The sequence below is a fragment of the Aplysia californica genome, unplaced genomic scaffold (genome assembly GCF_000002075.1).
Source record: "Aplysia californica isolate F4 #8 unplaced genomic scaffold, AplCal3.0 scaffold00268, whole genome shotgun sequence".
NCBI classification, from domain to species: Eukaryota; Metazoa; Mollusca; class Gastropoda; order Aplysiida; family Aplysiidae; genus Aplysia; species Aplysia californica.
In genome coordinates, this window is record NW_004797538.1 from 125,197 (window position 1) to 151,681 (window position 26,485).

Consider the following 26,485-nt stretch of genomic DNA (forward strand, 5'->3'; position numbering starts at 1 on the left):
TCCAAAAATAGATAATTTGTGAAGCGTGCAGACAAAATGAGATGCTTCTTGGACTCCAGCCCTATGGAAATAGATACATCACGCTTGTAGGTGAAGTTTTTACAATTTATAAGTATAAAATAATAAAAGGCATAATGTACTTTCAGAATATGGCACCAATAGAAAAACTACAAATTTTACCTTAGTGTCGATTTTTAGCAAATATCTCCATTTGTGGATAGCGAGAAGTACATGTAACTCATTTGTCAGCACGCCTCATATTTATTTCCGCCAGTTATCTCAATTTGTTGTCCCATCCCCCCCCCTAAATGACAGTCGGGGGTTCCAGCGCTCTTCATCAATTGAAAACAAACCAAAAAAACTACCCCAAACATTCAGACAAGTAGTTTTAGTTTTAGTAAGTGTTTTACGGCACTTGCGACACAATAAGGTCATATAAGTTCAAAAGATTAGAGATGTTACAAGAGAGTAACAAACACAAAAAGAGAAGGAGGCGAGATAAAGACGATAGATGTTTGATACGAAAGAAAAAGAAAATCACACCAGAACACCCGCCAACCACCCACTCAGACAAGTTAACTCAAAGACAAAAATAAAAAGATTAAGTAATTCAAGATATTCACTTCGACAAACCTTTATTGGGAATAAGGGTTTTTTTTTGGGGGGGGGGGGGGTTTCAGATTTTCTTTTCCTCATGTACACAATTTGCTGAGATCAATGTGTAGTCTGTAGTAAGTCACTTGAGTTTTAAGTGGGAAAACTTCGTGTAAATCTGCAACAACGCTGGATCAATCTGGGGCTGGACTTTGGTCAGCGCAAACTCAAAATGTCGCCAGTGGACACATTTGGCGTTGATGTCCTCCCTCAGGGCAAACAGAGCAGCTTCCTGGCACACCTGAATAATCTGGGAAAAGAGCGTGGACTTGAATGAAACGTCACTGATGCGGAAAGAGAACAATGCCTGGACATTCCGAGAAAACGAATAGGCAATTTATCTATAGTTTATTTATGTGAATAAAGAGAAGCAACGCAAAAACAGTCATTTTTAGAGGTGGGAGAAGTGAAACAGAGAGACAGAAACACTTCATACATAACCGTTGCTTTAGTCTGTACCCGTCGTTTTAGGCAAGAAAAATACTGAAGTTAGGCAAACTGAGCCCAAATATGTGAAATTATGCCATTCTGTTAATCTTAACAAAGAATGATAAAGGAAAATAATCAGAAATTATGCAAAAAATGATCAAACTTTGCTAAATTATGCGGGGTGCATAAAACCACGGGGACAGTTTAGTAGAGGTTTTACGGAGCTCTCAAATGCATAAGGGATGGATGTCAACAGAGAAGTCCTTACAGGGAATCAGGCTTACTCTACTCACCTCTCAAGCCTCAACAGCACAAAGTCTGCTTCAAGGCACCCTGGAATTAGCGGGTCACAAGAGTGTGACAAACATACAAAAGATGTAGAGGAAAAATGACGATAGTAAGGATTAGGAAAGAAAAAGCAGCAGTTCCCTGTTGCAGTTTAGTCACAGTTATGAGCATGACATTGATGAATCAGCCCTTTTACAATTTACAATTCTACTGGGCATAAGAACAGGTTTAATGTCCCCCCTTTGGGAATGGCCTAAAGACACTTCAGTCGGGGGGTATCATACACAACCATGTTGTCATAACCGTATGAAATAGGAAAGGCAATTTTCCTAATTTTTTAGAAAGTAAGAAATAAATAGCATCCTAATCAAAAAGAGAGTGACAGAGAGAGAGAGAAAGAAAGAATGAGAGAGGATAAGAGAGAACTGATGGTAAGAGAGAGAGAAGGAGAGAGAAAAAGAGAGAGAAAGGCAGAGAGAGAGAAAATGACAGAGAGAATGAGAGATAGAGAGAAAGACACACTGAGAGAGAAAGAATCAGAGAGCACACACGAGCACACACACAGACCTCAGCCCCGGAGTAGTGGAGAGTCCCCTCCACCAGCTGCTCAATCCCCACGTCCGCGGCCACACACATCCTGCCCAGCTTCTTCTCCACAGAGAGAGAGAAAGACAGAGCGAGAGAGAGAGAAAGAATCAGAGAGCACACACACAAACCTCTGCCCCGGAGTAGTCGAGAGTACCCTCCACCAGTTGGTCAATCAGCACATCCCCGGCCACACACATCCTGCCCAGCTTCTTCTCCAGGATCTCCCCGCGGGTCACGTCGTCTGGCAGTGGGACGTACACCAGGCTGTCGAAACGGCCCGGCCGCAGCAGTGCCTGGAACAAACACCCGATAGGTCTGGTCAGTTTTTAGCTTTTTTAAACTTGTTCTTTTTTTTGGGTTTATTTTCGCTTTGTTTGTTTTAGTTTGTTTTTTTGTCTTTTTTTTGGTAAGAGTTTTACGGCACTTGCAACACAATAGGCTCATGGACAGATAAAGACGATAGATGTTTGATAGGAAAAAAGGAGTAAACTACACCAGAGCACCTGCCAACCACCCACGGTAAGTTTTTAGTTTCAGTAAGGTTTTATAGAGCTTGAAACTGCATAAGGACATATGAGTGCCAAGGGATGGATGTCAACGGAGAAGTCCAAACAGGGAATCAAGCTTACCCTGCTCACTTCTCTAGCCTCAACAGCGCAAAGTTCGCTTCGACTATCAAGGCACCCCGGAAATAGCAGAGTTCACAAGAGAGTGACAGACATACAAAAGAAGTAGAGGAAAAATGATGATAGTAAGGATGAGGAAAGAAGACACAGCAGTTCCCCCTATGTTGTTCCTGCACAACATGAGCATGACATTGATAAATCAGCCCATTTACAATTCTACTGTGTATAACATGTTAATATCCCCACTTTGGGAATGGCCTAAAGACACTTCAGTCAGTGGCACTGTCCTGGGATGGGGGGGGGGGGGTTAGTTTTAGTATGAATCTTACACCACTTGCAATACAAATGGTCACTTTTACGCACAAGGGGGCTATCCCGCAAAATGCTGTTTCGAGAAAATCGAAGGTAAAGTTTTTGGACCTTTGTTGAGTTTCATTAAAAGACAAGGAGAGTTTTCTCAATAACCAAACAAATATACACACCAATGACACCAAACTTCTATAGATAGGTAAAGCAGGAATGCCTCTTGGGGTAGGCAGAACTCGACAAAAAGTTTGCTTTGACTCAGAGAGGGAGATAGAGTGAGAGAGAGATTCAAAGATTCAAAATGATTTATTGATTTGAAAGGCCTTTGGCCCATACATCCATACACGTATGCACGCACGCACGCACGCACGCACACACACACGCACACACGCACGTGACGCACGCACCTACACTCATACACACTCCTGCTCACACACAGACATACATACACACAGACACACAGACACACAGACAGACATACATACATACACAACATACACAACATACACAACATACACAACATACACACATACACACATACATACATACATACATACATACATACATACACATACATACATATGATCAAATAGAAATAGAACTTCCACACAGTGCTATGAATGAGGCAGCGAGAGAAATCGGGACATGTTTCACTCTGAGAAGTGAATACCATTGTCTTTTTCATACACATATACATATAAAATAGTACCCATTACAGTAGATACAGAGTTACATATGCGAGTGAATACCTTTTCCCTAGGACAGACGTGTCCGTATAACAACATAATTTAGGAATGAGATTATCTTTTTAGAATGGACTTCATCTGAACAGACTAATATGCCATTGAGCTTAGACATTGGCTCTTCGGGAGTCTGAAGTCTGACGCACTCTGGTAAAAGCTGCTCTCGTATTTCATTATATCGTGAACATCTGAACAATACATGGAATTCATTTTCTACATACTTTTCATCACACTGGAGGCAACGATTACTGTCGACAATACCCAACCGGAACAGATTATTTTTCAACGACAAACTGAAAGTTCTGAGTAATGCAAGGATCCTTCTACCTCTTGCAGAGATGGTGAATGAGAGGTACGGTGCAGGGCTTAACGTAGGGTGGAAGTCCAGGTACTCAGGATAAACGCCAGACACCCTAGAACGCCAGTCCTGGTGACTAATATTTATAAGTCTTTCCTTTACTTGAGATAGGAAAATATTCTTATCACCAACATTTTGAAAAAACCACGCATATCCAAACCCTATTGTACATAAAAGTTTCCTCATGTCAGTGGCCCAGCTGTACCGATTATTTTGGTCATGTGCATACGCTTGCAAATAGCATTTCTTAGCATACCTATTATTATCCATTACCAGTAATTTATACCAATATTTTATTGCTCGTAGATGATAAGTGGCATACAAATGATGACGTCCACATTCCCCCATTGCCAAAATGTTTGCGGACGTTCTACCAATGTTTAGGACGGCCTTGCAGAATTTAACGTGCACCTGCTCTATTTTATCATACTTCTTCACCCCCCATACTTCACAACCGTACAAAAGTAATGGCTTAATTTTGATGTCAAAAATGTTGAACAAAGTTTGGACATTCAAGTGCTCATATCTTTTACTTAGACATCTCACTCTGGATGTGAGCCTTGTTGCTTTACAACATAAGTTTTCTATACATTTTGACCATAACAAGCGGGAAGAAAATATCACTCCTAGGTAGCTTATGTACGTGGTTACGTTTATGCTTTTCTTTTTGTAAAACCATTTTTCAGAGCTCTTTAGCACGCCTCCATTTCTAAAAACAATCATCTTTGTCTTTTCCAAATTTACAGACAGTCCCCACTGGTTACAATACTTCTCCAAACAATTGATCTTCCTTTGCATGTCTACAATATTATCTGAAAATAAGCACATGTCATCTGCGTACATTAAATTGCGGGTTTGTTCATCATTGCTTAATAGCTCAACTCCTTTAACATCACTGTTTTTCAACATCAATTCAAATTCAGAAACATACATATTGAACAAAAGTGGGCTAAGAATACATCCTTGACGAACACCAGACAAGCAATTAAAATATTCCGTAATTTCATGCTGGCCAGTACGGACAGAGCACATAACTTCCGAGTACATACTTTGTAGTAATGTTAACATTTTCCCTCTCAAGCCTCTTTTCCTCAAGACTGCCCACAGTTTTTCATGGGGGACGCAGTCAAATGCTTTGGAAAAATCAACAAAAAGTACATAGAAGCGCCCACGTTTCTTTGAAAGGTACTTTTGGACTATTGATTGAAGCGAGAAGATATGATCGATAGTGCTATAACCTTTACGAAACCCTGCTTGCGATTCGGGAATTACTTTGGTCTGCTCGGCCCATTCCGCTAGTCGTGAATGCAATATACTAGACATTATCTTGGATAATATATTTAGAAGTGCAATGCCCCTGTAGTTGTTTGCATCTGAAGGACTTCCTTTCTTGAGGATAGGATGTATTAGTGCTTGACACCACATTTTTGGGTACTTCCCTGTGTTAAAAATGACATTAAACAACAAACACAGGTATGTTATCAAGGAAGGACATGCATTAGAATAGAATTCAGGACCAATCCCGTCACATCCGCTAGCCTTTCCTTTCTTCAGTTTTCTCAGAACACTTTGAACTTCAGAATTCGTGATTTCATTATCATACAGGTATACATTTGTGTCTAAATCCTCATTTGTTAAAACTACTTCATGATCAACTTGTGTCTGTAATAAATCCTCTGATGATTCATTATTTCTGGGATTTAGCAAGTCTTTAAAATGACAATAAAATTGCTCTGGTGTGGCCTTAGCCGCATTAAATGAGCCATGAGTACGCATCATTTTAGTAACCTTTTGCCAAAATGATTTTGATCGTTTATCAGTAAGGTCTTGTTTTAAACTTTCTACTGTCTGGGCATCACAGATTTTCTTTTTTAACGCACACATCTCCTTAAAGTCTTTCTTTGCTTCAAGGAATTTATCCAGATCATTTGAGCTGTTTGTTCTGTGGAAATCGTGGAGGTGAAGATATTTTACTCTCTTTAGCCTTTCACATTCGTTATCCCACCACAATGGTTGACGAAGCTTACTATGCTTTCCTTTCTTTTGCTTATTGGTTTGCATGTCTCCTGCTGATATTTTAATGCATTGTTGTAAAACATTACAGGCAGAGTCGACATCATTGAGACTTAAATATGACAAAAACATATCATGTTCTTCATTTAATAATGATTCAAGCTTTTCAACATAAGTGCTTCTCATTGTTTCTTTCCACGTGAGCCGCAACAACCGGCTAAGTTCAATCTCACATTCAACATTTTCACTAGTGTCATCATGTTCAATGTAAATTTTAAACAACACTGACAGTGGGAAATGATCTGAGTCTGGCCTTGGCATGACAGAAAAACTAAAGATCTTCTCAAACATTCCCTTGCTCACAATAACATAATCAACAATTGTTTTTCCCTTATTAGCAATGCATGTGACATTCCCTTCCTCATCTCCCGGTGTCCTGCCATTCGCAATGTACAATGAATTTTCTTTACAGAAACTAACTATTTGCTTTCCATAACTATTTGTAAAGGAAGCGTCCCGTGACTTTCTTTGGGTACAAATTTCTTCTAAAACATCATCTGTTTCTTCAAAACCAGACAAAAGTTCATGTACGTTATTTTCAACAAAGTTATCATCTAGACGTCCTGTCCTTGCATTCAGATCCCCTCCGATTATCCACTCAACTTCTCCTAACTTATCGCTAATATCATGATATGTCTTCACAAGAGACTGTACACCTTTAACCGTTTCATTATTAAACACAGGCGAAAATTCATGAGGGAGGTAGGGGAAGCATAGGACCACTTTACGATCTGTTTGTAAACAGGTCTCTTTCAACAGTAAACAAACACATTCTTTCATAGAAATTTCTAGCTTTGTGACTTGGGTCCCTAACGACCGACGAACAAAAACAACAACACCCCCACCTAACCCGTGCTCACGTTTTGCAGAGTAAATATTGTACTGGGGAAAAGCGAGGAGCAATTTTTCTTCACTACATGAGTAGACCTCCGAGCAAGCAAAAATGTCATACGACGAACAAAAGTGGACAAAATCAAGGTTAAACAATTTTTGTGATATGCCATGAACATTCCAACACATAATTTTTAAAAACATTGCTTGGGTGTTATTTATTGTTGTTGCAAGTCTGGGCCGGCCGTGTTCCTATTCTTTTGCTGTTGTTGAAGCCAAAGACTGACCCTGCTGTCTCCTTGTGGCCACACCACCGTCCCTGCCCCCCGTTGCCTCACCACCGCTCCCCGACTGACTGCGGGTGACCCTCTGTTGCTGTCGTTGCCCACGGGGCTCGGGTCGGCGCGGTTGGCTGTTGTCCTGTGGTGGTGACTGCTGGCCGTGTTGTGTTTGTGTATGGGTGACGTCTTCCACGTGAAGTCTTCCATTTTAAAAAAAACCACGTTTCCCCTTTGCTCTCAGGTCTCTAAGTTCTTCTCTTTGCCGCGGTGTAAGATCACCGGCGACACTCACCCCCTGCTCCTTTAGGTCCTCTCTTGCACCCAAAACAAGGAATTTGTCCTCCGCATATTGGAATCTTGCAATAATGGGCCTGGGGCGGTCCTTCTGCCTCTTGGGCCCCACTCTATGTACCCGTGTGAAATCACGATCTTCCCAGCTTTTCTCTGTCACTTTTCCAAGTATTTCTACTACCTTTGTTCTTGCTGTTTGCGGCTCCTCCCTCAAATCCTCCGGCACACCATAGAACATTAAATTTTCCCTCCTACTGTACCTTTCTGCCTTTTCCATCTCCCCTTCCAATCTAATAACGTTATCATGCAGTGCAGCACATTTCGAGTCAACTTCTTCAATGTCAAGACATTGCACGTGCTGCTGTTCCTTAATTTCACAGACTGAATTTTTTATTGAAGCTATTTCGATCTCGAAGCGCTCCAACTTTGCTCTAAAGTTCTTAATTTCATTTTTAATTTCAGAAAAGTTGTTCTCACTGTACTTTCTAAAGGCTTTAAGCTCCTCTAGGATCTCCAAGCTTATTTCCCTTGACTCGTGATTTTCCATGCTTTCGGAACAAACTGTGGGCTACTCACAAAATAAATATGTCGGACTGTTTTGCTCTTCACTTCACAGATAGCAGAAGGGAAATTCGACAAACACTCGTTGTTCACAGACCGGACAAACACACCAGTTGCAAACAAGCACTCTTCACAACCCAACACTCACTGTTACACACAATATCGACACAATATCTGTCGGGCATTTAGAAACAACCAAGAAAATCACAGACCGACACAAAACACAGCTGCACTCTTGCCAGATCAAAAAGAGAGAGCAGAGAGAGAGAGAGAGAGAGAGAGAGAGAGAGAGAGAGAGAGAGAGAGAGAGAGAGAGAGAGAGAGAGAGAGAGAGAGAGAGAGGGAGGAAGAGAAAGAGAGAGAGAGAGAGATAGGGAAGGAGGGAGGGAGAGAAAGAGAGAGAGAGAGGGGGGAGGGAGGGAGGGAAGGAGGGAAAGAGGAAGTGAGGAAAGGAGAGAGAGTGGGAGAGAGAGAGAGAGAGAGAGAGAGAGAGAGAGAGAGAGAGAGAGAGAGAGAGAGAGAGAGAGAGAGAGAGAAGTGAAACAAACTCGTACATTGTCCATCTTGTCCAGAGAGAGAGAGAGAGAGAGAGAGAGAGAGTGAGAGGGAGAGAGAGGGAGAGGGAGAGGAGGAAACAAACTCGTACATTGTCCATCTTGTCCAGAGAGAGAGAGAGAGAGAGAGAGAGAGTAAGAGGGAGGGAGAAGGAGAGGGAGAGGAGGAAACAAACTCGTACATTGTCCATCTTGTCCAGAGAGAGAGAGAGAGAAAGAGAGAGAGTGAGAGGGAGGGAGAGGGAGAGGGAGAGGAGGAAACAAACTCGTACATTGTCAATCTTGTCCAGAGAGAGAGAGAGAGAGAGAGAGAGAGAGTGAGAGGGAGGGAGAGGGAGAGGGAGAGGAGGAAACAAACTCGTACATTGTCCATCTTGTCCAGAGAGAGAGAGAGAGAGAGAGAGAGAGAGTGAGAGGGAGGGAGAGGGAGAGGGAGAGGAGGAAACAAACTCGTACATTGTCCATCTTGTCCGGTCGGTTGGTGGCGGCCATGATGAACACGTCCTTGAGGTGTTCCAGTCCGTCCATCTCTGTGAGGAGCTGGGTGAGCACTCTGTCCTCTACACCACTGCTGGACCCAGAGCTGAAAAACAGACAGTTTATTTTAGTGGAGGTTTTACGGCGCTCGCAACTGCATAAGGTCATATGAGCGCCAGAAGATTAGAGCAGTTACAAGAGAGTAACAAACATAAAAAAGAAGAAGGGGAGAAAAGGACGATAGATGTTTGATAGGAAAGAAGAAGCAAACCACACCAGAGCACCCGCCAACCACCCACACAGACAGGAATCGACCTCAGACGGTATACCAAGTAAAGCTGTAGCAAAACATCTCTTCAACTGACTTATGATCAATGATCAGTCGTTTTTTTGTGTTTTTTTTACATAATTGTTCGTACAACCAGTTTTGAAAGCTCATATTTTTCCTTCAGCATTGCCAAGTCCATAAGGAGCAACCACAAGACCACTGCCACCACAACTATTGGAACTAATTCAGTGTGCCCACCTTCCTCTCTTGGCGGCTATGGCATCAATTACGAGTCTCGTAGTCTAACCACAAGACAAGTGTGACCACAACTATTGGAACATAATTCAGTGTGCCTACCTTCCTCTCTTGGCGGCTATGGCATCAATTACGAGTCTCGTAGTCTAACCACAAGACAAGTGTGACCACAACTATTGGAACTAATTCAGTGTGCCTACCTTCCTCTCTTGGCGGCTATGGCATCAATTTCATCAAAGAAGATGACGGAAGGAGCGGCGGCTCTGGCCTTGCGGAACACCTCCCTGATGGCTTTCTCCGACTCCCCCACGTACTGATTGAACAACTCCGGGCCCTGACGGGAAAGAAAGTATAGTTTCAGTAAGAGTTTTACGGCACTTGCAACACAATAAGGTCATATAGGAGCCGAAGATTAGAGGTCTTACAAGGCAGTAACAAATCCCTATCGTGTTAAAAGATACTTGACAATGCATACATTTCCAGAGAGTAGAATGTATATTTATTGGAAGTAGAGCTCATTTGTGAAGGAGTTGAGATGTTTGATGATACAAAAAAATGGGATAAACGAATCGGATATCAGCTCAAATTATGATCAATTATTCCGCCATGACACTACAGAATGAAACTAACAGCCAATTTATTTGCCCGTTGACACTAAGAGGCTTAACTCACTGACTACTGGCTCCTCTCACCAGTCACTAGTAGTGCTGAATACTGGTGTTTTTGGGGGAGTATTTCAAAACATCCCCATAACTCTCAGAATTACCCAATTGTAATTATTTTTTGAGACAGTAAATTTACGTTCAAGTATAATCTAATACAAAAAACAAAAATTGTCTAAGTATAATACTTTAATTTTTACGACTTAAAAAAAAATTGGCATGAATTTGATTTTCCGAAAAATTTCCAGAGACCCAACAGACAGACAGAAATTTACAACAACAAAAATAAAAGTTCAAAGTGTTCTGTTTTGAATTGTATGCTTGTGTGAGTGTTCTGTGAAAATATAGAATCTGGGCTATGCGTCGATTCCAACCCATAAATTGAAATATATGAGACATATAACGCACGAAGTTGTGATTTTGTTACGCTTACAACAGCACCAGTACTAGACCTAGCCCTAAAACTACCACTCGGGCCGTGTTTGGGTACATATACAAGGTCTTAACTATCAGACACATCATAATCTGAGTCACTAGAACTAGTAAAACGAACAGAGGTATCGAAAACAGCGAAATTATGCGATTCTTGTTCATGCAACTTCTTCAACCATTACTTTGACACGCCTGTCAAATTAGTATCAGCTGTAAAGATAAAACATAGCACGAGTTCCGGTCAGTTCAACCCCAGTTGGGGTGACTGTCCTTCACCTTCAATAACTTAAAAAGTTACCACGCAACTTCCGCCAAACTTGGAACAAAACGATAAAAGCAATAAATCTAGCACGGGAGTCCGTTTCTGTACATGTGACGGAGCACAAGTTTCGGAACCAAACCGCAAAGTCCAACCCATTGGGGGTACAGGATCTATACCAGTGAACCATAGTCAGTGATTTAACTTTTAAGTTTGGTGTGCCACTCTGGAGAGCAACTAGGGAGCAGCACTCACTTTGACAGCCAGGAAGTTGAGTCTACACTCTGTGGCCAGTGGTCCTCCCCCACCCCCCCCCCAACACTCACTTTGACAGCCAGGAAGTTGAGCCTACACTCTGTGGCCAGGGCCCGCGCCACCATAGTCTTGGAACAGCCCGGTGGGCCGTACATGAGGAGCCCACGAGGGGGTTCGATCCCCAACTCCTTGAACACCTCGGGTCGACTCAGCGGTAGTTCCACAGCCTCCCTCAGCCTCATCTTCACCTCCGACATGCCCCCAATGTCTGACCATCGAACCTACAAAGATGGAAAAACAGGAGGAGAAAACATTTTGGAGACACAAACACAGAGAGATAGAATGAGATATTGTTTCCACTATGGGAATCACAGTATTGAGATTTTAGTTTGTTTAGTTTTAGTAGAGGTTTAACGGCGCTCGCAACTGCATAAGGTCATATGAGCGCCAGAAGATTAGAGGTGTTACAAGAGAGTAACACACATAAAAAAGAAGAAGGGGAGATAAGGACGATAGATGTTTTACAGGAAAGAAGAAGCAAACCATACCAGAGCACCCGCCAAACACCCACGTATTGAGATCTCACAGCCACTGGATATGTATATTGCAGTACAAAGAGTACTTTGCAGCTAATAATAGTTATTATCACTTCTATACCCCCCCAAAAAAAACCCTCAGAAATAAAACAAATAAACTGAAACAAGTTTTGACATCTGCTCCTGCTTTTCTCATTTTTAGCAAAATATGACAACAGTGTTAGTGTTCCCAGACACTCTCGTCACAAAATATCAAAACAAGTTTTTCTGAAGTCTCAACACAGACAGCTCTCATAAAAAGAGCTGCAAGATCCTATGGAACACAGCAAAACGACGCAGTAACAAAATGTTTGATTTTTTTCCGTAAGAGTTTTACGCCACTTGCAACACAATAAGGTCATATAAGTGCTGGAGATAAGAGGTGTTACAAGAGAGTAACAAACACAAAAAGAAGGAGGAGAGATAAAGACGATAGATGTGTGACAGCAAAGAAGACCTATTAGACACTGCAGCAAACAGAATGCACTCAAAGTTCAGCGACTACAGAATTGTTATATATTGCAGTTTACAGTTTCAACACTCTGGAGTGATGGTTCCTTCTACTTCTTTTCAAAGTTCAGTACTGTCTTTACTTTATTTTACTTTTCTGATCCAGCATCCATTTGAGTTCTAGCCCTTTGGCCTGAAAGTGCTGTCTGAAAATCTGGAGAGGAGATATGATATAGCCGTTACTGTATTGGCTTTGGAAAAGCTTCACCTAACAACCACATCCTCTCGGGAAAAATCGGAAGCTGCCACCGACTCATTTGCTGCTGCCCACTATGTGACTACCCCTCAGAGACCGTGGAACACCATTTACTCTTCTGGAGAAAACTGATTTAAGGGGATGTTTTCTTCCCAAGCTACCTCACATTATCTAACTGCCTCTACTCCTCAAGACAACAATTAGAACCGATATGCAGCTATTACAGAATGGCATCATGCATAAGAGTTACTGGATCGCTAACAACAACAACAACAACAACAACGGACTCACCTGAGGCACCTCCAGTTGTACCTCCCTCAAGGCGCTGGGCTTGACTTGGAGCCCGGCGTTGACCAAATCCTCCAGTGTTATCTCCCTGGATGAGCCAGAGTCTCCGCCGTCGGACTGGTGGCGGCTGAAGGCCTGCATGCACGCTGGAAATACAGGGCATCCACCAAATGTTGAAATTGTTCAGTTATTTGTTTTTTAATGTAAAAATTTAAAAAATAATTACAAAGATAAAAGTTATTAACAAGTTGAAACTCATATATATTCGTCATTCCTTATTTACACTATTCATTTCTAAAAGTTGAATCCTAACATTGACACAAAAAGAAAAAAAAAGAAACACAAGTTTTGAGACAATTTGGAAGTAAAACCCTGACAAACGCCATAATTGATAGTTCACTCTGCCATGCAAAGTGGTGGTGTGTGTGACAGACTCTTGCACTCGTCCATCCATTTATCATTTCACTTGCCAAGATTTTCACACTTTATGTCAAGCCGAGAGCTATTATATTCAATACTGATCAAGATCAAACATACTGCTTAAACGTACTGTCCTAGTTGAAAAATGGAGACCTGATAAAAAAAGGATTAGACATTTTGAAAGTATGGGACTTGGTACCATCAACATGACACCAGAAAAAGAGTTAAAAAGAGAGTGAGACAGAGAGAAAGAGAGAGAGAGAGAGAGAGAGAGAGAGAGAGAGAGAGAGAGAGAGAGAGAAAGAGAGGGAGAGAGAGAGAGAAAGAGACAGAGAGAGAGAGGGAGAGAGAGAGAGAGGGAGAGAGAGAGAGAGAGAGAGAGAGAGAGAGAGAGAGAGAGAGAGAGAGAGAGAGTGAGAGAGAGAGACTGACCTTCATTGACAAGAGCAGACAGATCAGCCCCCACATAACCATGAGCGTTCCCTGCTACTGTGGTCAGCTCACTGTCACTAAGTCTGTGAGACAGCTTGCCTAGCAGGACTTTCAATATCTGGAGAAAGAAGCTTCTATTTGTGAGTCTATTTATACATTTATGCATATATTATGTGTCACGACTTGGTGGAATCAGGCGCTCGTCAATGTTTGGGCATATGGAGTTATCAGTATCATCTTAAAGCTTACTCATTTGTCTCGTATTCAGTGAAAAAAATACCCATCTAACTTAAGTAGAAGTCGAGATATTTGGGATTGAAGAAGGTGGGGGTTGCCTGGTGTCAGAGGTAAAATTAGCAAGAAAATGGACGCCAAAGTTTGTTAACTTCTAAAGCTTGAGTGTCCTTGAAAACTAGATATTTTCCTTTTTTGCACCTTTGAACAACATTTTTCAGTAAAATCAACACAGAAATGGGTTTTTGAATGGACATAAAAGGTGTTGAGCCAATTTTTTAAAATTTGAAAAAATTTGCCTAATGGTAAAAAAATTGCTGTTTTCTTTGGTTTTATATTTTGACAAGCCCCTGATTTCACCACGCTGCCTCACATATGTATGTTTAGCCATTGTTATCCAAATTTCCCCACGGAGATCAATAAAGTGTAAAGTATTCATTCATTACTTACAACTGGATTGAATAGCTAGAAAAAGCAGCCATTTTGAAGTATGGAAACGTTCCTCGAGAGAGACTATAAATAAGCATTATACGATAACTTAGCTTACCTCCACCCTGGCTACAGCTGACGGCACAGGCACCTCTACTTCACAGCCGAACCGACCCGCTCTCCGCAGAGCAGGGTCAAGGCCATCTCTGTTGTTTGTGACGCCCAGGACCACCACCGGCTTCGACATGCCTTTCTGACCAAGAGTAGAAACACATAAGAACATGGTAATAAGCTCATCATCATACATACTAATAAACTCACCATCGTACATAATTATAAACTCACCATTATACTAATAAACTCATCATCATCAATACGTTTCACCCCTGGCAGGGTATAGGCCACATACAAGCCCCCTCCATTTATCTCTGTCCTGAGCCATCCTTCCAAGCTCGTTCCAAGTGAGCTTCATTTCTCTCATGTCCCTTTCCACACATCTCCTCCATGTTTCCTGTGGCCTACCCCTGCCTCGTGCTCCTTGTGGGTTCCACTGCAGTGACTGTCTTGTGATGTTTCCGCTGGGCTTTCTGATGGTGTGTCCCAGCCACTTTCTTAGTCCTATTTCTACTTCTATATCCTTTTGTCCTGTCCTTTCCCACAGCTCTTCATTTCTTATTCTGTCCTGCCACTTAATTCTAAGAATACTCCTCATACATCTATTGATGAAAGTCTGGACTCACCATCGCACATGATTCTAAACTCACCATCATACACAACAATCAACCCATCACTGTATATCACAATAATCTCACCATAGAGGTTATCCCATCAATGAGAGCCAGCAAGGTTCCAACAATCCTGTTCTCCTGCTGCCCACCGTGATTCTGGGAGCGCCGAGGGCAGATCACGTCAATGTCATCCATCACGATGATGCTTGGAGCTCTGCAGATATCGCAACGGATCAATGTCAGGGACAGACACAGAGTCAGCAGCAGATGAACATACTTGATAACCTAACTTGTCATACAAACAAATATATAAAAAGACTTTCTGCATTTCCTTTTTTCCCCCCCCTCCTTTCAAGAAAACCAAACAGGAAAGATAAATTTATAACTTAGGAAAGATTCACTCACCCGCGTCACCCCCTAAATTTGGAAAATTTAGTTCACTTGCCTTGTACTTTACAGCTAGTCGACATGACGGTAGCCACATGACAGGAGGAACAGATATAAGAACAGGGTGGGGGGGGGGGGGGGGGGGGGGAGGGAGGAAAGAGTACAAGAAGTTGACCACATCAGAGAATCCACTATAAATCCACTTGACCACATGGATCCCCAACTAGCTGAAGTTGAGGTAGGAGTAATATTCTGAGTAGTGTACTGCAAAATAATAAGAAGTCTGTATATTTGTATATCCCCCCCCCCCCCCACACACACACACACACACGCACACTCCACTATACCCTCCTAAAAGAAAATAAAAAGTGTGAAAAAGCTCGGGTAAGTTCTCCATTTTGATTCTCCCACTAACATGATTGAGCGAATGAGTTAAGGAAGAAACTTTGCTGTACCTGTCACAAGCATCTGTGAAAAGCCTTTTCAAATTAGACTCCGCCTCCCCAAACAATCTGTGAAAAAAAAGAAGTAGAAAAGACAAGCTATATTAATCATTTTGACCAAAATCCTTCAAAACATAGAGGAAAAAAAGAATTGTTACAAATTTGAAGACAAAAATAAATCACAAACAAGAGCCATTTGTGAGGCAGCGTGGTGGAATCAGGCTCTCGTCAATTTTTGGGCATGTAGAGTTATTGGTATCATCTTAAAGCTTGTTCACTTGTCTTTATTTCAATGAAATTAATATCCATTTATCTTGAATACAAGTCGAGATATTTGCGAAAGAAGGAGGTGGGGGTCACTTGTTTTCAGAAGTAAAATTAGTGAGAAAATGGCAGCCAAAGATTAGTTATTTCCTTAGCTTAATAGTCCGCGGTAACTGAAAATTTACATCTTTTGTGCCTTTAATCAACATTTTTCAAAAAAATCCACACTGGAATGAGATTTTTAATGGGCATGAAAGGTGTTGAGCCAAAAAACAAAAATTTGATAAAAATTCACAAACCTGCGGAAAAATGCAAGTTTCTTCACTTTGATTATTTTGACGAGAGCCTGATTCCACCACGCTGTCTCACATTTATACATTGCATATATCAGAGTTCCAACAAACCTGATAGCTGATATGCTCTGATAGCAACCAGTTACAACAAAGGGCGTAACTATGGTACAAAGCATTTTTCAAAACACTTTTAAAAAGACGTGTTTCCTTCCCATGCCCTTAAGATTTGGAACTCCCTTTCAAAAGAAATGCATTTTATAATAATAAATAATAATAATAATATATAACATTTATAGAGCGCATTTCCAAAAAAAGTAGCTCAATGCGCTTTACATTGGAATACCCATTTTTCAAAAACCTTTCTTACTACTTCCTTTCTTCTCAAGCAATATACATTAATGCACACACACACACACACACACACACACACACACACACACACACACACACAGAGAGACTATTTTCATCCAGACATAGGAAAAGAACAAATATAATGAAAGATAACGTTAAAAGCTTATGAAGGATAGGCCTGTAGGAACAGAAAATGTTTAAGATGTCTTTTGAAGCTATCAAGTGTTCTTATTTGTCTTAGTTTCATGGGTAATCTGTTCCACATAAATGGACCAAGATATGAGAAAGATCTCTCTCCATATGATTTGTATGATTTTACAGGTGTCACAAGTAGGGTGTTATCGTTCGATGATCTTAGGTTTCTCCCTGGTTTATATATACTGATAAGTTCTTGTAGATAAAAAGGAGCAGTTTTATTTACACATTTGAAACACATGACGCAGATTTTAAATATTATTCGTTCTTTTACAGGGAGCCAATGCAGTTCTTTTAATAATGGAGTGACATGGTCTCGTTTTTTAGATCTTGTTATCAGTCTAGCGGCATTGTTTTGAATTACTTGTAAACGATTTTATGTCATTAGAGAGAGAGTTGAAGATGTGTTTTAAGACAAATTTATTCAACACTATACTCTACTAGTAGTTTTTGAAGGTGAGAATGTGTGTGGGTCAGTGAATTGTGTGTGTATGTATGTGTGTGTGAGTGTCTATGTGTATATATGAGTGTGTGTTGTTAAATGGTCTCACAAGGTACATTTTCTGTCTTTTGATCTGGAATGATAATTCTGCACTGCACAGCGCTTAGAGCCTTTTAGGAAACAGGTACTATAAAAATTCAAATTATCATTACAATTATTACTGAAAAAAAAGACAAATTTTGAAAAAAAATCATTTTCGGAGCGACTAAAAGACATACTTGCTCCACACGTCAGTCCCTGAAACGTGCACACTGTGGAGGTCAAGCTGAGAGGTCAAGGCCTTTGCCAACATGGTTTTCCCCGTGCCCGGCGGTCCGTACAGCAGAATACATCGACTTGAGCTCCGGGTATGCTGGGCTGGGAGAAACAGAGAAGCTTCAAATAAAACATACGCACAATATCAAACATTTCGCGACCTCCGTGCTTTCTTGTCATATCTCCATTTTCTTAAAGAGAGAAAATGTGACTTTTTCTTAAGCTCACTCTTTGTTACGAACTGTCTTCACTGTTATTAAAAATGGATATACGACAAGAAGGCACTGAGGTCGCAATTTATGAGATACATTTATGCATGCACTATATTTTTTTTAATGTAGGCATATTACGCCCCTAGTATTTTTACTAGGCAATCTGAGTGAGGTACACCCTGACCATGCTTCTTCTCATATAAAGAATGGCTCTAACACAACGGGTAATTTACAAAGTGTAGAAATAATTTTGGCAAGACAAAAATTCACATAATAGGGAACAAACAGTATGACATTAACAGCAGTGAAAAGTGGGTGCCTGATTCTAATTACTCCCCCCTCTTGAAAAAAGTAATTCTAACAGTTTACGGAAAAAAACTTTCAAAGATTTCTATTGAAAGGCATTTTTGGAAAAGTAAGTACCGGTAAGAAAAACAAAGTTACCTCTCTGTATTCTGGACTTGAGTTCCTCAATCTGAGATGAAAGCCCGCCTAAATCAGCTAAAACTGGGCCAGGCGCACCATCATCCTTCAGGCCACCAGTTCCTGAACTATCACATGAAACAGTTGAAATCCTTGTCACTTTGGAACAGATACGAGAGAATTTGTGGTCACAAGTCGGAATAGTTCTGACAAACTGAGGAGTTCCTAAGTGGGAGTAATTTGGTTTCTGTGAACTTTTCGGAGTGGAAGCATGGATGTTCTGAGCCGCATCAGATATGTTCAAGGAGGCTAATGATTCTGATAGGTCAGTGTTCGTGGCGTTGAGCACAGAGTCATTGTCAAGGTCAGCAACTTTATTCGTCTGCGGTGATTCAGTGAAAGACGAGGCATCCCTTTGGCTGACTTGCTTGTGGGGGGTGTCAGCGAGTTGGGAACTGTACGCTGCAGTGTTTGCGTTCTGGAGTTCAGGAGAGGGTCTCTCAACACCGTGGCAAATGCTGTCAACGGAGCACACACAAACTTGGCCAAAGTATCTGATCTGCAAGGGGCTGTCTTCTGTTATAAAACAGCCATCTACAACAGAAGGAAAAGAAAAGTGGAAAAATCAGAAAAATCTAATTACAGTATAACACAGACAGTTCGAATTCGTCGAGGCCAGCCTCAGTCGTTTGAGGGCTCCACAGTTCAAGGGATATCTTACGAAGATAAAGAAGAAAAAAAACCCCTACAACTGCAGGCACAGTTCCACAGAAGCCAGATTTCAAGTCTTCTGTGTTTGAACTATCCGTGTTATACTGTATTTGTCCAATAATTTATATAAAATAATTGTACTACACTCTATCTCAATCACTTTCCCCAAATGAGCAAAAAAGTATTTTCAAAACCCAGACAACTCAACAGAAATACTTTGGATTATTATTTATATTATTTATTTTATGATTCTCCTGGACGGTTCAAAAGAAGTCCCAAATAACATGAAAACTTATCTGACCTTGGTAACCCTGTAAAAGCTGTTGTTCTAAGATAGTACAAAATAGGGGAAAAACAGGGTCAACTAGGAGGAAATTGTCCAAATATAATTTGCTTTTTATAAGCCGTGACATTCATATGTTATTTGGCTAAATGAGAACAGAGCTTTACCTAAATACGATGAAGCAAAATTGCAGAATTCTTCCGTTTCAAAGACTGGACTCTGCTCCCTGTTTGAGAAATATAAAATATTACAAAATACAGAGAGGATGTAACGAGTTGAAAAAAAAATGGGTTAAAAAATGTTTTAAAGTGTCTTTACGAGTTGCACAAGATTCCTTGTCAGAATATAGACAGATATAGATGTATACTCTTTTCTTTCATTACACATAAAGTAATATTTCAGAGCCAACTTGTTCACAAGACTTCAACAAAAAAAAGTTCACAAAGCCATGGGCCTGCAAAATGTAAATCGTCTCTTTACAAGGCTTAATTCAGTTCATCTGTTGGCATAAAGCACAACAATGTGTAAAGGAAAAAAAGTATAAAGACAGAAAAGGAGGACAAAAATATAAGCAGTATCATTTAATGAGAAAAAAGAATGAGGGGAAAAAAAAATGACGGGGCGGGGAAATGAAAGAGTGGTAAAACAAACAGGAGAAAGAAGAAAAAGCAACTGGTGAAAGACTCAGACAGAGTACCAAGCTCGGCTTACTGTAATCTCAGAGCACAGGATTCAGTCACCGTTTCCGTGGGCAGAAATCTCTGCACAGTCACCTCTCCGCCAACAACCAATCCTAACAGCTCTAGACAAGAGCCAGTGATGGCAACAGACGTCAGTGCTGGCATTTTGGCCGGCCAGGACCTCATGACGCATACATTGTTCACTACACAATGTTGACCGATAGACAGACCACACACTTGCATGGCAGGAATGGACAGCCAAATTGTACCATCAGAGTTTCGGATGCTTTTGGTAACAGGAGTCCCATCTGAAAAAGAAAGAGTGACGAAGTAAAAACAAAGTAAGCTTCATTAGCAATTCCATAGCTTTTTGTACTTGCAAAAGTATAATATAAATACATACACATATGTACATGTATATGTATATGTGGCATCTGTCTAATAGCAGCTTCCTCAAAAAGCAAGCCATAGTTACAGTTAGGCAGTGGCTTCTGCAAACTGAATTTTCAAAGGGGTGTGATCTACCCATCCACCTTCTTCCGACATACCCAAACCCACAAGTTTTTCTAGCCCGGATGTGGTGGTATTGTAACATCTTGGAATGAAAAGACAACAAAGGCAAGGTCAGCTTTCAAGTGAGCCCATGCTCCATCATAGGGCAGCAATGTTACGCAAAGTAGCCAAAACTTTCCCCCCTCAACTGAGAGACTCTTAAAGGAAGGCAGCTCTTGGTGACAGGGCGTGAACTGAGCTACTGTACTTTTTGCCCCAGGAAGGTGTTATGTAGAAATAAACAAGAGAGGAACAATGTACTTTTAGTTTTTAGTTTTAGTAGAAGTTATACGGCGATGCACTTACACTGAAATTACAGGCCATTCTCATTGTTCACAATGTTTTTGAATCGACAGTAAAACAATTTGTCAGACATTTCATGGCAATGAAGCCTGCTGTTCCAGGATAGAGGAAAAGGTTGCTATTCAAAGGGGTTTTATTTTCAAGAAATGAACAAGTGTCCAAGAAACTAACTGAGGATCAAATGGACAGACAGGGTCACCAACAAAGACGTGTCAAAGAAAGCAAGACAGATCCCAGTCAGAGATGAGGTAGAAAGACCAGGAAGTCAGGCAGCTCCATACACAACAAAGAAAGGGTAAAAGATCAAGGGGAAGACTGTGTGAAACCTGGAGAAAAATCACAGAAATCGATGTACAGAAAAGTGGGAAGACATGGAATAACATCAAGAGGCTAGCCCAGGATAGAGAAGGGTGGAAAATGTTTGTCTGTGGCCTATACCATGGGTGCAGGGTGAGAAAGGTAATGATGATGATTTTCAAAAAAATTCTTGCACAAAAGATTAGGCTCATGTTAGGGAAAGATTGCTCTTATAATAAATCTGGGCTGCTGTTAAGTGGACACCACTAAATATTCACATTCTGAAGAAAAGCACAGAGCAAAATCATGGTCATGTGGACCCAGGGAACTGAAAGAAAAATAGCTGACAGACTTTGTTATAACCATTGCACATTGTATATAAATGAAAGGCATGTATAAATTATTCGTGCTGTTAAAAAAGTTGCTCGCATTTAATTAAATTTGTTTTTAGTTTAGTTTAGTTTTAGTAGAGGGTTCAACAGTGCTGGCAACTGCATAAAAGGTCATTGAGCGCCAAGGGGTGGGTGTCAACAGGGTTGGTGATTTTTTTGATTTTTTAAATAAAAATTTAAAAAATCGATTTTTTAAATTTAAATCAAGATTTTAAAAATTTAAATCAGATTTTTTTTTTTTTTAAATGTCGACACAGTTTGGGATATTTGATATTTGTTCTTTTAGTGCAAAATGCATTGTCTTTATTTTAACTAATGATTAATTTAAGCAACTGCAAATGTAAGCCTTAATCTGCTATATATCAGTGAATTATGGCTAGACAAAAAATGAAGAAAATGTCAGTCTAAAAGAAAGGGGGGGGGGGGGGGGGGGTAATTATGCATAGATAAACTTGCATTTTAATACAGTGTGTGTGTGTGTGTGTGTGTGCCCGCTTGTGTTTGTCTAAAAAGAAAAAGAAAATGCTAATTTCAATTAATTATGAAAAAAAAAAGTAAATTGAATACTGTATTATTTTACAGTGACTGGGGGGAAAGCAGACGTTTAAGCATGATTATATTAGTCTACTAAACCTTATATCTGTTTTATAAAACCAAGGAAAGGAATTCTGAATGTTTAAAGATGTAAAAACAGAATACATTTTTTAAAAAGTCATTAAAATCACCGAGTTTTAATTTTAAAATCAAGTTGATTTAAATTTAAAAAATCAACTGATTTAAATCAACCCAAACCTGATATCAATTAGGAAAAAAAAGTAAATTGAATACACTGTATTATTTTACAGTGACAGGGGGGAAAGCAGACTTTTAAGCATGATTATATTAGTCTACTAAACCTTATATCTGTTTCATAAAACCAAGGAAAGGAATTCTGAATGTTTGAATATGTAAAAACTGAATACATTTGTTAAAAAGTGATTTAAATCACTGATTTTTATTTTTAAAATCAAGTTGATTAAAATATTAAAAAAATCAACTGATTTAAATCAACCCAGCTCTGATTTCAATTATGGAAAAAAAAGCAAATTGAACACTGTATTATTTTACAGTGACAGGGGGAAACAGACTTTTAAGCCTAATTATATTAGATCTAGTCTACTAAACCTTAGATCTGTTTTATGAAACCAAGGAAAGGAATTCTGAATGTTGAAATATGTTAAAAACGGAATAAAAATACATTAAAAAAAAAAGTGATTTAAATCACTGATTTTTATTTTAAAAATCAAGTTGATTTAAATTTTTAAAATCAACTGATTTAAATCAACCCAACCCTGGGTGTCAACAGAGACGTCTTTACAATTAAATTTGTGCAGTTAAAAAAATCTACTTTTGACAAAAGAATGAATTAGACTACGATAGAGTAGTCACACACAGCACGTCCCATCGTCATTGTGCAGAGGATTAAAGTCAGAAAGTCAGGTACAAGAAAATGAGGACAAAAACATTTCACTTGCATCTGACTAACTCTGTTCTAGTAAATTTTCTGTGTTCAAGGAGCTGTCAGTGAACTTACAAGTAAGACTTAATCCACTCATTATCCTTTTTTTTTTTTAGTAAGTGTTTTACGGCACTTGCAACACAATAAGGTCATATAAGTGCCGAAGATTAGAGGTGTTACAAGACAGTAACAAACACAAAAAAGAAGGAGGGGAGATTTAAAGACGATAGATGTTTGATAGGAAAGAAGAAGCAAGAAAAAACCCACACCAGAGCACCCGCCAACCACCCACTAATTATCATTATTGTTGGGTTATAATAAACAAACCTTCTTCAAGTATTGAGTTGGCCTTCACAGCTCTCCCATGAAGCACCTTGCCTTCAATGTAACCACAATCTCGATTGCAACACGATGAATGAGCTTCAGCGTCACTGTTGCTGATCACCCGATTGCAAAGGGAGCATTGCAGCCAGTCTGCTGCTTTTGACTTGTCCTTCTTCTTCGGAGGCATCACTGAAATCATAATTCATTTCACCATTGTATGTGTGGTGTAAGCGCACCTTTAGAATAGGACATGTAGTGTGAACGCACCTTTAGAATAGTTATTGTGACGGAGGCCCAAAAGACATGATATTACGTGACTGACACCTAACATGATTTTGGGCAAGCCGCGGGTAAACTAAGTAGTCACTCACTCACGGGAGCCGAAACAAGTCACATCGGCTAACCAAAAACTAGCAGAAGACCAGAAGATGGGGCCCCACCAACATCCTGTCCCTGTGGTTTTAGGCACCCCGCATATAATTTAGCAAAATTTGACAATTTTTTGCATAATTTCTGATTATTTTCCTTTATTTTATTCTTTGTAAAAATTAACAGAATCGCATAATTTCAAATTTTTGGGCTCAGTTTGCGTAATTTCATTTTTTTTGTGCATAAAACCACAGGGACAGAACATCAACTACATCTAGATCTACTAGTACCGCAAGACTCAAGACAGGGGCTCTCGTGGCCTAGAGGTTAAGGTGTTGGCCTCTCATTCAAAAGGTCCTGGGTTCAAATCCGGGTAGCGACCGAAAAATTTCCTTCTCTAAAATTGTCTCCTTTCACCTCCTTTCCTGCTCTCTAGCAATGTTCTGTTGTCTGCTTTCGTTTCCACTATCTGCCCTCACCTCCTTTGCCCCCTCCTGTGGGCTCCTGACTCTTTCTGCAGCCTTTCTACTGCTACTCCTTGGCTCCTCCTAACTGCTGTCTTTCTGCCACACCCCTGATCTTCCGGTAGGAAAGATCTACACCTAGCCTTCTAGGACAAGGGCAAAAAATCTCGGAGGGCCCGTGCGCAAGTTGCGCACGTTAAAGATCCCTTGGTGGTCTAAAATCGATATTTATATAAGAGTAAGCTTCGGCCGCCACCTGGGCAAAATTCAAAATTTCCTACCAACTGAAAATATTAGGTGTGTCCCGCGCGCTCATATGACCTTATGCAGTTGTGAGCGCCGTAAAAACACTTACCAAAACAAACAAGACTCAAGACTGTACAAGTTACAAGTAAGTCATAACATAACAGTACGTTATATAATTAAACTTTTCAAGGATTAAATTCAGTCCCCAGCAGTGTTATTCAGAACGTACAAATGCACAACCTTGATATACAATAATAGAGTCAAAAGTTCCTAACATCGCCATGGATAGTTTATTTCCGTAGGGTATCAAGGACAGGGTTTGTCGTAAAGTAAAGTAGGCCTAATGTAACGTAAACAAAAGCGTGATGAAAAGAGCAGAGATCAATGTATGGTCGGGCTCTTCATTGACAAAATAAATAAGACAAAAAGGAAAGCGGTGAGGGGGAGGTAGGCTACTGCTAGAAAAAGCCTCCCTAATGTTTTCAGGGCAAAGTGAGACTGAACGACTGCAAGGTTTCAGTGCAAAGGGTGACTGTCTGGGTCTAGAATCGAGCAGTTTTATTGAACTTATTCACCTGGACAGTTAGAAGTGTGAGTGGGTTGGGCCTGGGGGGTAGATCTAGATATCTACTAAATACCCGATAGAAGGCTACAAAACTGCAGTTGAAGACGTCAATTCTTTGCAGCACAAAAGGCTTAGAAATAATAATAGAAGTCAGAAACGTTTTTCAGAAGTGCAGAGATTTCATAGCTATAGGGCGCTGACATATTTAATCACGTGATTTAGTAAATTATTTTAAAAAGAAAGATCTTAGAGTGTAAAACTTCCTACTTTACTGTTTGAATAAACTTGGCCTATCTAAAGTATTTTTCTTGGTAAAGTATTTATATATTATTATTTTATATAATCAACGAAGACATTCTAGATCTAGAACTAGAAACTACTAGGCCTATTGATAGAATTGTTTTCTTTCATGTTCTAAAGAATTCTATTAGGTCGTTGGGCGCTTCCGAGTAGGCTAGTTTTGCAATCTTCATTTTGAGGATTCCACTTCCTTCCGGTACCTCTGAACGTATGGCTTAGGCTAACTGAAGTAGATCTACAACTCCCAAAATTGATATTCGGTGTAATATTTTGTTGTCACAGATTTGTATATCAATATGATTCTGGATCAAGTTGAAGCACTCAAAGTTTGGCTCACGAATAAGCTGTCACCGATGTAAGTACCATACTGTAGAATCTAGATTAAGGTTTTGACATGTGTTCCACTACTGACTGTCTACTGACTGATAGATTGACGAGTCTTCGTTTTGTTGTTTATTTTCTCTTCTGAGGTTTGGGCTACTTGTTCTCTGCTAGGAATTTGGCCAGTCTGCAAGGGAAGATGATCTCTATTCAAAATGCTTTTTAGCATTCAGGTTTCTGTTGTTGTTGTATTTTATCTAGATTTTAGTTCTAGATCTAGATATCTAGATCTAGATCTAGATTAGATCTACTTGTTTTTGGTGGCCACACAACGGAACGACTTCCGTAATGAGCGACCACCCCAACACACACAATTTAGCAATGACCACGAAAAACCTTTTTTTGCCAGAAAGTGTTTGCAAATAGGTGCATTTTGTAGCTTTATCTTCACCAAGCATGGAACTTTTTGAATTTTTAAAATCCATCAATAAACAAAAATGTTACGGATTTTTTAATCAATTAATTTCTGGCCTGGTACACTTTTGTATAAGGCCGGCACTATTTCTCCGAACGTTCGGGAAAATAAAGCTGGGCACTATTTCTCCGAACACTCTGAAATCAGACCCTTTCCCGCATATTTCGGATAATAAAAATAAAATATAGATCTATAATTATATTATAGGCCTACCAAAGATTGTTCGTATACAATATGGAATATGGTTCAATCGGTCCAAAAAATGTCCGTATTTATATAAAGAAATGCTACAGTTCCAAACAGTTTTTCGCTACAGATATGACGTGTGGCCTATGAAGGGTGCTGCTCTTAAACTTAATGTGTTGCGTTCACTCGTG

General features: G+C 40.1%; 2 protein-coding genes across 3 annotated transcripts in view; one reads left to right on the plus strand and one right to left on the minus strand.

Moving 5' to 3' along the window:
* Window positions 1-674: 674 nt before the first annotated feature.
* On the minus strand, window positions 675-25,233 carry LOC101863909 (ATPase family protein 2 homolog). Of its 2 annotated transcripts, XM_035970438.1 has the most exons (17): window positions 25,124-25,231; window positions 25,023-25,033; window positions 23,372-23,557; window positions 20,034-20,310; window positions 19,490-19,548; window positions 18,350-18,922; window positions 17,657-17,795; window positions 15,846-15,902; window positions 15,088-15,217; window positions 14,394-14,528; window positions 13,613-13,730; window positions 12,764-12,906; window positions 11,263-11,472; window positions 9,784-9,917; window positions 9,040-9,166; window positions 2,088-2,252; window positions 675-904 (listed from the first exon to the last, which is right to left on the minus strand). In XM_035970438.1, the coding sequence occupies exons 3-17, from the start codon at window positions 23,553-23,555 to the stop codon at window positions 737-739; spliced, it is 2,619 nt and encodes an 872-aa protein (XP_035826331.1). In that variant the 5' UTR covers window positions 23,556-23,557; window positions 25,023-25,033; window positions 25,124-25,231; the 3' UTR covers window positions 675-736. The 2 variants fall into 2 exon arrangements, with proteins under 2 accessions (XP_035826331.1, XP_005101069.1); XM_005101012.3 differs by having other exon boundaries at window positions 25,023-25,233.
* A 277-nt stretch (window positions 25,234-25,510) lies between these two features.
* LOC101864156 (RNA-binding protein 26) overlaps window positions 25,511-26,485 on the plus strand; it is a 32,705-nt gene continuing 31,730 nt past the window's right edge. The window contains exon 1 of the mRNA XM_005101013.3: window positions 25,511-25,667. Coding sequence (XP_005101070.1) covers window positions 25,609-25,667 — 59 coding nt within the window. The 5' untranslated portion in view covers window positions 25,511-25,608. The remainder of the gene's footprint in view (window positions 25,668-26,485) is intronic.

Coding starts and splice junctions, on each gene's coding strand:
- LOC101863909 (XM_005101012.3), bottom strand. CDS start 23,555: ATGCCTCCGAAGAAGAAGGACAAGTCAAAAGCAGCAGACTGGCTGCAA. Junction 13,731..14,393: donor CAGCTGTAGCCAGGGTGGAG/GTAAGCTAAGTT, acceptor TTCTTTCTCCAG/ATATTGAAAGTCCTGCTAGG. Junction 905..2,087: donor TCGACTACTCCGGGGCAGAG/GTTTGTGTGTGT, acceptor CTCTTTTCCCAG/ATTATTCAGGTGTGCCAGGA.